At 49.8% G+C, this 12500-nt stretch overlaps 1 protein-coding gene across 1 annotated transcript in view; it reads left to right on the top strand.

The window, feature by feature from the left end:
* Nucleotides 1–12500, top strand: part of GIGYF1 (GRB10 interacting GYF protein 1) — a 102803-nt gene that overhangs the window by 37862 nt on the left and 52441 nt on the right. The window contains exon 2 of the mRNA XM_082255246.1: nt 8648–8700. Coding sequence (XP_082111372.1) covers nt 8666–8700 — 35 coding nt within the window. The 5' untranslated portion in view covers nt 8648–8665. The remainder of the gene's footprint in view (nt 1–8647; nt 8701–12500) is intronic.

Genomic DNA, 12500 nt, shown 5'->3' with positions numbered 1-12500 from the left:
GGTTCCACCTGTAGTGGACTCACTGGTTTCTAGGTTAAATAAAGCTAATTTAATTCCGGCTGAGGAGTCCTTAGGCTTTAAAGATTCGGTTGATAGAGCTGAGGCTCTGGTCTACTATATGTTTCACTATGGCTGGTTTGGCTCTGGCCGGTATTTACTATTGCCCTGGTGTTGCAAACAGACAAGTGTACTTAACTTTTATGCTGGGACCTGGAGTGGAAACTGCTTCCCCCCCCCTGCATTTTTGGAGCTGGTGGATCAGTTGATCCAGGGGCTACAGTTTATCTATGATGCCTCTTTGGATGCGGCTCCTTTTTGATTTTAGGCTGTCTGTATCAGCAGTGGTCCTTTGGCGTCTTATCTGGCTGACAATGCTGGTCTACGGACCAGACTTCTAAGAAGGCCTTATCTGATCTCCCCTTTATGGGGGATCGCCGGGTTGGAGCTTCCTTGGATGACATCATTTAATAGACGTGGGCCATTATTCTCCACTCTTAAGAGGCCTTTTTTCGTCCCTCAAGGGATAAAAGTCCTTCAGGGCCTCCCCCGGAGGTTTCAAGAGTACCTGGTCTTGCAAGCCATGAGGGACTTTTCCAGACCTGCGGACAAGGCTTCTTCTGTGCCCTCACCCGTATCTGTGGTGGGGGGGGGGGGGGGCGTCTTTGTTGATTTCTGGATCCGGGGACCTCTGGTACAGGTCAAGTGGGTCCACGAAGTCCTTCAGTCCTGCTACAAGATAAAGTTTCGTTCTTTTCCTCTGGAAAGGTTTCTTCCCTTCCAACCTGCACTTGTCCCCAAATCACTTACGGTGTCACTTTGGGGCAGTGCAAGACTTCTTACTTCATGGGGTGATGGTTCCGGCTTCGGAGTGTTTTCAGGGGTTTTTCCCCAAACCTGTTAATTAGGGATGCACCGAAATAAAAATTCTGGGCCGAAACCGAAAATGCAGGATGCCCTTGGCCGAAAACCAAAACTGAAAATGACTTTTTCCCCCAAATTTTAAAATAGACCAAAAACAGGCAGCGTACACCTGTCGCTGCCACCCTGTCACAGTATATGTACTGTGATGGGTTGGCAAGTGGTTAATTTAATTACCAATGGTATTAGTATTATGCCGCATGAGGGGGTTAATGTATTGCCACTGCTGGTCACTGATGCATTAATGACCGACCAGTGGCAGTTAATCAACCCCTTTGTGCTGCATTAGTGCAACCCCCCTCACTGCCTCAGCTTCCCCCCCCCTCACTGCCTCAGCTCCCCCCCCCCCTCACTGCCTCAGCTTCCCCCCCCCCCTCACTGCCTCAGCTTCCCCCCCCCCCCTCACTGCCTCAGCTTCCCCCCCCCCTCACTGCCTCAGCTTCCCCCCCCCCTCACTGCCTCAGCTTCCCCCCCCCCTCACTGCCTCAGCTTCCCCCCCCCCTCACTGCCTCAGCTTCCCCCCCCCCCCTCACTGCCTCAGCTTCCCCCCCCCTCACTGCCTCAGCTTCCCCCCCCCCTCACTGCCTCAGCTTCCCCCCCCCCCCTCACTGCCTCAGCTTCCCCCCCCCCCCTCACTGCCTCAGCTTCCCCCCCCCCCTCACTGCCTCAGCTTCCCCCCCCCCTCACTGCCTCAGCTTCCCCCCCCCCCTCACTGCCTCAGCTTCCCCCCCCCCCCTCACTGCCTCAGCTTCCCCCCCCCCCTCACTGCCTCAGCTTCCCCCCCCCCCTCACTGCCTCAGCTTCCCCCCCCCCCCTCACTGCCTCAGCTTCCCCCCCCCCCTCACTGCCTCAGCTCCCCCCCCCCCCCCCCTCACTGCCTCAGCTTCCCCCCCCCCCCTCACTGCCTCAGCTTCCCCCCCCCCCCCCTCACTGCCTCAGCTTCCCCCCCCCTCACTGCCTCAGCTTCCCCCCTCACTGCCTCAGCTCCCCCCCCCTCACTGCCTCAGCTCCCCCCCCCCTCACTGCCTCAGCTTCCCCCCCCCCCCCCTCACTGCCTCAGCTTCCCCCCCCCCCCTCACTGCCTCAGCTTCCCCCCCCCCCCTCACTGCCTCAGCTTCCCCCCCCCCCCTCACTGCCTCAGCTTCCCCCCCACTGCCTCAGCTCCCCTCTTCCCTGTCAGCGGAGATGCATGCATGACAGGGAAGTCAAGCGCTCACATAGTTACAGCTATTAGCGGCCGGCCGCCCGCCCGCCCTTCTGCCCGGTGTCAGGTCAGTTCATTCATACACATCGTAGTAGTAGGGAGTCATCACAGGGAGGCGGGTGGCTGGCCAGTGGCGGGACTTTTCAAACCTGCGCTGCGCCCTCCTCCTTTCTCACGGCGGCCATTAATTTAGGCATTTTTCACCTATTTTCGGCCGAAATGGGATAAGCCCATTTTCCGACGAAAATTTCGGTGCATCCCTACTATTTACAGTTCCCTAGAGGGAAGGCAAGGTAAGTCCAGTTCTTAACCTCAAGGCGCTAAACAGCCTTGTGCGGGTACAGAAGTTCCGAATGGAGCCCTATCTGCATGGTACTTGCATCCCTACATCTGGGGGATTTTATTGCTTCTATCAACATAAAGGATGCCTACCTTCACATTACAGTGTGCCGGTCACCAGCGCTTCCTCCACTTTGCCGTGGGCGAGGAGCATTATCAGTCTGGTGCGTTTTTATATTTGGTCTCGCCTCCACTCCTCAGGTCTTCACAAAGTGTTGACCCTGGTGCTAGCATTGTTGGGTCAGCAGGTGATCACGATACTGGGGTACCTGGACAATCTTCTGGAAATATAGTTGTCTAAAAAAGTACACTCGTGCCAAAGAAAAATGAGTTTAAATGTGCAATAATTGTAGCTGCTCCGGGCCACTGAAGGGCATGTGATATATGTAAAAATTACTGCAACTTCATAATGCGACTAGCAGCGCCAGTCTCCGACTTTTCTGTTGGACACTTTGGAGATTACTCTGATTTCTGAGGGAGTTCGGTTGGATTCTGAACCTTCAGAAGTTTGCTCTGGTTCCGTCCACAAAACTGGACTATCTGGGTAGATTTGGCCTCAGCCAGAGTGTTGCTTCCTCTGGAAAAACTCCAGAAATTGCAGGAGGCAATTCAGCTTCTGTAGTCCAGCAGATGGTCATCCCTCAGGGCTTGCAAATGGGTGGTGGGCCTGATGGTGTCCACCTTTTGAAGCGGTTCCATTTACAAAGTTCCACACGTGATCTCTGCAAAAAGATTCTGGTGAAACGGGACAAGAATCCAGTCTCTAGAGGTGGCTTCGTTCTCTGGCACTTCGACCTTCTCTCCCTATACTGGGCAGTTTTTCACCAAGGATGCCAGCCTGTCCGGTTGGGGAGGCGTCCTCTGCACAGCTTGTGCTCAGGGAGTCTGGACTCGGGAGGAGTCCAGACTGCCGATCAATGTACTGGAACTCTGAGCGATTAATCTTTGTCTGGATCATTGGACAATTCGTTTTCATAGGTGTCCGGTACAAATTCAATTGGACAATGCTACGGCCTTGGCCTATGTCAATCACCGTGGGTGCACAAGAAGTGTCCTGGCAGATCGGGAAGTAGCTGGCATACTAAGGTGGGCAGAATGATCGTTCAGTCTTCTCTGCTGTATGCATTCCATGGAAGGTGCAGAGGTTTGTGGCATGGTCTTGGGATCCTCTGGCCGACACCACAAACTCATTAGTGGCTCCATGGTGTCAGAATCATCTTATTCTTGCATTTCCCCCTCTCAAACTTCTGCCAAGACTCCTGTGCAGGATCAAGGCAGCAAGGGATTCCGATCTTTCTAGTTAGTGGCTGCAGACTGGGCTCGCCGATCTTGGTTCGCCAATCTGGTACGGCTGGTCGTCAATGCTCTTGGACTGACTCTCAGGGAAGATCTGCTGTCCCAAGGGCCGATCTTTAATCCTGCTTTACAGTCGCTGGTTTTAACGGCTTGGCTGTTGAAAGCCAGGTGCTGAAGGATAGAGGTTTGTCTGAATCTGTGATTCCTACGCTTTTAAAGGTTAGAAAATCTCTCTAGGAAGATCTATCATTGTACTTGGAAGACGTACTTTGCATGGTGTCTTTTGGGGTTCTCACTCACTCATTTTCGGTGGCTCAGATCTTGGCTTTCCTCCAAGGGGTGTTGAGCAGCACCTGGCCTTGAGTACCATCAAGGGCCAGGTTTTCGGCCTTGGCGGTTTTCTTTCCTTGGTGTGTATCTTTATCCAGGGAGCTCGACAATTGGTTCCTCCAGTGCAGTCTCCATTACCGCTGTGGGTCCTCAAATTGGTGTTGTCAGTTATCCTGGAATCGCCCTTCAAAAATATTGGAATTTTCCCCTGCTTACGTTGTCCTAGAAGGTGGCCTTTTTGGTGGCTATTACATCTGCATGCTTAGTGTCGGAGCTGGCGGCATTGTCTTGTTGTTCACCTTACCTGTTTGTTTATAGAGCTAAGGTGGTTCTTCGTCCCTGTCCGTTGTTACTTCCAAAGGTCTAATTTCCATTTGAATGAAGACATTGTGGTTGCCTTCCCTATGTCCCAGGCCTAAACATCCTAAGGAAATTGCACTGCACTCCTGTATGTGGTTCGGGCAATCAGGGTGTATCCGGCAGCTACAGAGTCTTTTAGGGGAGTCAGACTCTCACTATTTGTACTCGCGGTTGGACCGCGAAATGGGTTGGCTACTTCTGCTGCGAACATTTCCAAATGGATCATGCAGACAGTGATTCGGACCTATTAAGTCATGGGTCAGCTTCCTCCTTTCCCTGTTAAGGCGCACCCTACTCGGGCGCTTAGTGCCTCCGGGGCCTTCTGTCTTCAGGCATCAGTGACGCAGGTTTTTCAGGCGAGCTCCGGTTATGGTTGTGGTTGAGCTCTGTTACCTGGTTGGCCATGGGAACTTTTTTCTGCGGTTTTCCCACCCCTCATGTTTAACACTGCTTTGGGACGTCCCAATGGTTATGTTTTCAAGGAGTTGTGTCCTTCAATGAACGAATGACAAAATGGGATTTTTGATTACCATAAAATCCATTTCTCTGAAGTTAATTGACGGACACAGCACCCACCCCTCTGTGGAGTTGGCTTTCTTCTGACACTGCTTGTAACAAAAACTGCCTATAGCGGAGTGTGGGTGTATACCCCTGGGACTGCCCATGGGTGTAGTCAAGCTTTTTCCTGTCTAGTGTCCTACTCCTGTAGGGGGCAGTATAACCCAATGGTTAAGAAGAATCGGGAGCTGTGTCCGTCCATGAACATCAGAGAAATGGATTTTATGGTAAGTCAAAAATTCCCCCTTGTTTTTTGTTAAAAAAAAAAAAATGTAGCAGGATACACGTTGGCCTAAATTTTTGAGGAAATTAGATTTTTTTTTTTATAGCAGAAAGTAAAAAATATTGTGATGCATTTTTTTTTTTTTCTTAATAGCGTAAAAATTGCAGAAGTGATCAAATACCACCAAAAGAAAGCTCTGTGGGAAAAAACTACATTTTAATGATTTACACCTTTGCACGACCGTGCAATTGTCAAAGTAACGCAGTGCTATATCCTAAAAAATGGCCTGGTCAGGAAGAGAGGTAAATCTTTCGGAGGTCAAGTGGTTAAGGCGGATTTGGGTACCTGAGGGGTTGATAACCGATTTAAATAAGAAATTCTGGTTGATAAAATGTATTTGTCAGATTGTTTTAGCTGATAATTCTATGCATATCTGGAAATGAATGAAACGAAGTAGATACAAAAGTCTGAACAATGTTGATAAACAATGTTACTTTGTATCTATCTCCTCATTTGAACAATGTGTATAAACAATGTTACTTTGTATCTATCTCCTCATTTGAACAATGTGTATAAACAATGTTACTTTGTATCTATCTCCTCATTTGAACAATGTGTATAAACAATGTTACTTTGTTCAGATAGAGATATAAAGTAACATTGTTTATAAACATTGCTCAGACAGGAGATGGAGAGATGCAAAGTATCTTCCTATGTTCCTAACACCCCCTCGCGCGGGTCTCCCGTCCCACCGGGGGACCCGGGCCACCAGCCAGGACGGCTGTTGAAGAGAAGACCCGATCAAAGCCACATTCGGCTCTGATCGGGTCTCCATGTAAAAACCCGGAAGTGATGTCATGACATCACTTCCGGGTACTCGGCGCCAGATTAAAAAAAATGACCGCATTCAAAACAGCCAAACTTGGCGTTTTTGAATGCTTTTAAGTGCAGAGGAGGGGATCCCCTGGATCCCTCGACAAGAGTACCTGTCGAGAAGAAAAAACATTTTAATGTACAAAAATATCAGCCAATATTTACCGATATACGATGACCAAAATATGACCAAAAGATCACTAGTGGTTATAATCCTCCCTTGCTTTATCCAGAATGAAAGTTTTTGCCCATAGTTCTACTTTAACACCTTGCAGTCCGGTGTCACTGCTGACATTTCTCTCCTATGTGTAAAAATCAGTATTTTGTTTCTGCCAGATAACTACTTGGAACCCCAAAACTTTATATATTTAAGTAGAGGCCCAAGAATACTTTATTTTTTGAGAAAATACTCTAATTTTAATGCACAAAAACACATTCTTATATCAAATGTTTTGGCAAAATATGAAAGATGTCACGGCGAGTAAATGGATACCAAATATTTCACACTTGAAAATTGCACATGCTTGCGGAAAAGTGACAAAGGATGGTACTTAAAGCGGAGTTCTGTGCCCCCCCCCCCCCCAAAAAAAAAAAATTAAGTCAGCCGCTATACATACTGTAGTTACCTGTCCTGGAGTCCAGCGATGTCAGCACCGCAGCAGATGTTTCCATCGGCTGTCGGGTGCCGCCGTTACCGGAATAGGGAACCCGGCAGTGGAGCCTTGTGGCTTCATGGCCGGGTCCATACTGTGCATGCGCGAAGCGTGCTGCGCTCGGTAATTGGCCACGAAGTAGAGGGAGGAGTAGGGGGCCGAACCTCTGATGAACCTCGCCACAGTGAGGTCCGACAGAGGTGGGGAGAGGGGTACCTGTCAAAAACAGGTACCAGATTCCCCCCCCCCCCCCCCCCCGAAAGGTGCCAATTGTCTATAGGTGTGAACACCCATGTGATCGGTTTCTGGTGCCGACCACAAAAAGGGTCCTGTGCGACTTTGATCCGAATGCGATGCAAATTCAGCCATACAATCTGCATGGCTGACTTCGCAACACACAGACATCGCATGTGATTTGCACAGCAGTGCGGTGCGAATCGTATGCGATGTCTGACATCACATATGCGTGATCCGGCACTTATTGCTATTACAAGAAATGTAAACCTGTCTTGTGATAACAGGCAGTGACCGGTCCTCTTAACTGAGACATTTAGGGTCTAGTAGACCCCAGATATCTCCTCAGCCCTTAAAATTCTTCGGACCAAACTGGGTTCAATCTGAAGCTTTCCTAAGCTGGCAACGGCTGAGGAAATAAAGGTGAAACCGGTAGTGACAAAAACCTCTGCTTCCGGGTTCTGTCATCACACATTGGTAGGAACGACATCCGTTCCCAACACTGTGTCTCAGGGGAAGATTGCCGTCGGTCGCACAGGAAAGCCCGGTGATGGTACTTTTTTTTAAAAGTAATCCAGCGTCTCTTTAGCAGCTTGGATTACTTTTCCTTTGTGCAGAAGAATGATTTCTCAGTCATCTCTGTAGTGACAACAGAGATATCACTCTCCCCATTAAAGGGAGGTCGGTCCCGTCCCGTGGACGGGGAAGTTCGGCGCACGTCCGGTGGACGGCGAAGGTCGGCTCTCCGTCCCGTGGACGGGGAAGGTCGGCTCTCCGTCCCGTGGAACGGGGAAGGTCGGCTCTCCGTCCCGTGGAACGGGGAAGGTCGGCTCTCCGTCCCTTGGAACGGGGAAGGTCGGCTCTCCGTCCCTTGGAACGGGGAAGGTCGGCTCTCCGTCCCTTGGAACGGGGAAGGTCGGCTCTCCGTCCCTTGGAACGGGGAAGGTCGGCTCTCCGTCCCTTGGAACGGGGAAGGTCGGCTCTCCGTCCCTTGGAACGGGGAAGGTCGGCTCTCCGTCCCTTGGAACGGGGAAGGTCGGCTCTCCGTCCCTTGGAACGGGGAAGGTCGGCTCCCGTCCCTTGGAACGGGGAAGGTCGGCTCCCGTCCCGTGGAACGGGGAAGGTCGGCTCCCGTCCCGTGGAACGGGGAAGGTCGGCTCCCGTCCCGTGGAACGGGGAAGGTCGGCTCCCGTCCCGTGGAACGGGGAAGGTCGGCTCCCGTCCCGTGGAACGGGGAAGGTCGGCTCCCGTCCCGTGGAACGGGGAAGGACTTCACTGCCTGCTCTCTGATCCCTATAGCAGCTCCTAGAATGAGTGGATGATGGGAGTTTTTGTAGTGCAGCAAAAAAAAACCCAGAGCTGACAACACTGCTTATGATTTTAGTGCAGCATTTTCAGGTCACTACAGGGTCGCCGCTCACTTACAGAGGAGGAGCTCCCTGGATTTCGGGGAGTTTTTAAAGTGATAAATCATTGGAAATGTACAGGATGGTATACAGTGTGGTGGTGGTGTTTTGTTTTTCCCTTCGTTTTAATTCCTCCCAGACATACTTGTATTTTTCTGCCCAATAGTCATGATTTATTTTGCCTTTCATACTGGGATGGAGGGGGGTGGTAATTGTCTAGGGTGAGGTGTTGACTGTCTTATTCTTATTCCAGGTACCCGAAGAACACATCATGGCTGCTGAAACACTAAATTTTGGGCCAGAATGGTGAGTTTCATGCCGGTGGGTGGGGGGTGTTGGATATATACTGTAAAATCTTTATGAAAGGATAAAGCTGTTTAGGAAGTCCCTATCATTTTACCCCTTGCCCTCCGGATGGTTTCCCCCCTTCATACCCAGGGCACATTTTGCTATTCAGCACTGCGCTACTTTAACTGGCAATTGCGCTGTCATGCAACGCTTTACATAAATAAAATTTTATACAATTTTTTTTTTTTTTACAGAGCTTTCTTTTGATGGTATTTGATCACCACTGGGGTTTTATTATATTTTATTTTTTTGCGCTATATAATTGGATAAAAAAATTGTGTGTGTGTATATATTTATATTATCTTTCCGTTCTAAAACGTTAAAAAAACAAATCCAAATCCAATTTCTTTAGGCTACATTCACATCTTGGCGTTGCTATTACAGGAGAGTTTTTATGGGCGTTTTTACAGGCGTTTTTTGTGCAGGCGTTTTTAGATTGAATAGAGACCAATGGAAAACGCCTGTAATCTGCCCAAAAAAGAAGCTCTATGTACTTTTTTGAGTGTTGGACGTTTTGCTCACAGCGTCAAAATGCTCAGATGTGAACAGGGGCCATTGAAATGAATAGGATTTGTCTTGTTGGGCGTTTTGAGAGCTGATCCTAAAGCAGAAAAACTCCCCAAAATGCCTACATGTGAACGGAGCCTTATAAATTTAGGTCAAAATGTCATCTGCCACAACTTTTTTTCACTAATAAAAAAAAAAAAAAAGAAAGAAACCTTTTTGGAAAAAAAAAAAAAAAAATATATATATATAGATAGATAGATAGATATAATGGCGCTGAAACCGCATGCGATTTTGACTGGTGCTTTTCATAAGTCATGTGACTCAAAAGCTGCATCAAAAACATGACATTGATGCATTCTTGGTGCATTTTTAAAGCATTTCAACAGGGAGGTGTGTCTTTGGTGCCTTTTTTTTTTTTTTTTTTTTTTTTTTCTGCGCAAAAATGGAGCAAGCAAGATTTTTAACAATGGAAGCACAGGGGACCAGTGTGAAGACATGCATGGAATTTACAGGGATGCATTTCTCAATTGTTCATTGATGGACGCAGTTCCTGATGCATATCAGTAGAGTTATACTGCCCCCTACAGGAGTAGGACACTAGGCAGAAAAAAAGTTCTGGCTACGCCTATGGGCAGTCCCAGGGTGGTACACCCTCTCTCTTCCTGCATAGGATGTCAGTTTTAATCTGTCTAGTCAGGAGTAAGGACCTCGTTCCTTGCTGGGCTCTCTGGTCCTGGCATAAATGTTTGTTTGTTTTTTTTATGTAGATTTTTATTAGTTTTTTTTTTTCTTTTTCTCTGGATTTTTTTTCCTGTGAGATCTACAAGCAACTTTGATGGATGTGGACGACGGGCTGGATAATCTAGATCCAGTGGTCGCCCCAGCTGGCATGCAGACCTTAGCTCCGCGCTGCGTCGGCCGCAACATAGTCCCCCTGGGCGGGGACTGGCCCCGCGAGTTAAACGTCTCGCCAGGTCGCACACGACGGGGTCTAGGCCTGTGTCGCAGCGTTCCTATTTGGCCCCACTTCGGCGGAGAGGGGTCCTGTCAGGAGATGGCGCCCGCCTGTGTTCCTGGTACGGAGCAGCTTAATTTTCTAGCATGCTCATAAAGAATGGGACCGTCCTAGGCGTTCCCCTGGGGTGTCTAAGTGGCTGCTGGACGTTACCCTTTTGAGGCATCTCTTGTAACGATGTGGAGTGTGCCTCCTAAGGTGGACCCACCGGTCTCCAGGCTGAATAAGACTAAAGTTATTCCAGTGGAGGAATCCCCGTCTTTTTAAGGACCTGGGGGATAGGATGGCGGAGGCTGTGGCCTGTGATCTGTACTCCCTCGCGGGGTCCACACTGAGAACAGTGTTAGGATTGCCCTTGCCATGCAGACTGCCTGATGGGCGGAGTTCCAACGCCGTGACTTGGTGAGGAGCAAGTCCCGCCTGCCTTGGGGAACTGTTGGACCAGCTGGTGCAGGGCTGCACTATTTTCATCGCTTCTAGGCCTTTTGGCTAAGATTAAGTGAAGTAGCTGTTCTTATCAGTTTAATATTTTGATACATCCCCTACATCTTCTATCTGGGGACCATATAATGGATTTTTAAAACAGAGAGATGGAGGAAGAGCTTGCTCTGTCCACTCTACAAAGCGATGCCGCGCTGGACACTGCCTCTTTATTGGGTCACCTGTCGGTTTCGGCAGTGGTTATGCGGCGTATACTTGGCTGAAGTGTTGGTCTGTGGATCATACTTCTAAAAGGGGCTTAACGGATCTCCCTTTTCAGGGGGATCGTCTGTCTGGCGCTGCCCCTGGATGACATATAAGGGTTCTGTTGTAGGCCAGAACATATACTAAGTTCAGTATGAAGGATACTGAGAAGTTTTAGCATGGTCACCTGCGCAAGGGTGACTCTCATATAATCTACTTTCTCTAACCAGGATAAGGACCCTCATGGCAGGCGGGGTCCCTCCCTTTTCGGCTCAGTTTTTCTTCCTCTTGAAGGAGGCAAAGTCCTTCAAGACTTCCGCGGGTGGCTCTAAGCGACCCTGGTCTGGCAAACAAAGATCATTTTTTTTCCAGACCTTCGGACAAGGCCCACTCATCCTGAAGGTGTGTCCTCGGCCCTATATGGGGTGAGGGACGTCTTTGCCGGTTCATGGACCTGCTGCGGCTGGCCCGGATCCCAGACAGCTGGGTTCAGGAGGTCATGCAGTCCAATTGCAAGATCGAGTTTCTCCAGTAGGGTTTTCCTCCACTGTACGGCTGTCCCTGGATCGCTTGCTGGTGCTCTATGGGGCAGTACAGTCAACAAGGCTGGACCTAATGGCCGTGGATGGTTCTGTGCGAATCAAAAATTCAAGATGGTATCGGTTCACACGAGGGTGGCTTCCCCACATCAGGGGGATTCATGGCCTCCATAGACATCAGATGCCTGCCTTCACATCCCGTTATGTGCAGGACACCAACGGGTTCTCCGTTTTTGCTGTGGGGAGAGGATCACTATCGGTTTGTGGCGTTACCCTTTGGTCTCGCCTTTGCTCCTTGGGTCTTCACTAAGGTGTTGGCTCCGGTCCTGGCGCTGTTGTGACAGCAGGGTATATCGGTCCTGGGTTCCTGGCCGATCTGCTTCTCCGTGTGGAGATCCCTGCGGTATTGACGACGAATGACCTCAGTTGACAGGCCTTGGATGCAAGGGAATGGTCCCTACGTCCGTAGGTGTGCCTTCGTTGGGGCACTCCAGATGTGGTTCTGTTGGCGTCACATCAACCGGATAGTGCAGAGGTTTGTGGCCCGCTCCCGGGACCCACTGGCAGATGCACTGGTGGCACCATGGAGTCAGTATCAGCTGCTGTCTGCCTTTCCTCCTCTCAAGTTGTTGCCAAGACTTCTTCTCAGGATCAAGGCGGAAGGGATTCCATTCCGGTCATTCTCGTGGCTCCGGACTGGCCTCGCCGACCTTGGCACCCCTGACCTGGTCAGACTAGTCTCAGACGCTCCTTGGAGACTTCCTCTCAAGGGGATTGTCTGCTTCAGTGATTCCCACTCTGCTTAAAGCGTGGAAAGCGACTTCCAGGATGAGTTATCATTGTACGAGAATGTCGTATATTGCGTGGTGTGAGTCTCTGTGGGCTCCCCCTCGCTCTTACTCAGTGGCCCGTATCTTTGGTTTTCTTCAACGTGGAGTTGATCAAAAGTTGGTCTTGAGTACCATCAAGGGTCAGGTTTCAGCTTTGGCAATTTTCTTCCAAAGGCCGTTGGC

The sequence above is a fragment of the Pelophylax lessonae genome, assembly GCF_965119305.1.
Source record: "Pelophylax lessonae genome assembly, chromosome: 4".
NCBI lineage: Eukaryota > Metazoa > Chordata > Amphibia > Anura > Ranidae > Pelophylax > Pelophylax lessonae.
The sequence above is the reverse complement of the archived record's forward strand: the minus strand, read 5'-3'. Positions and strand labels throughout refer to the sequence as shown.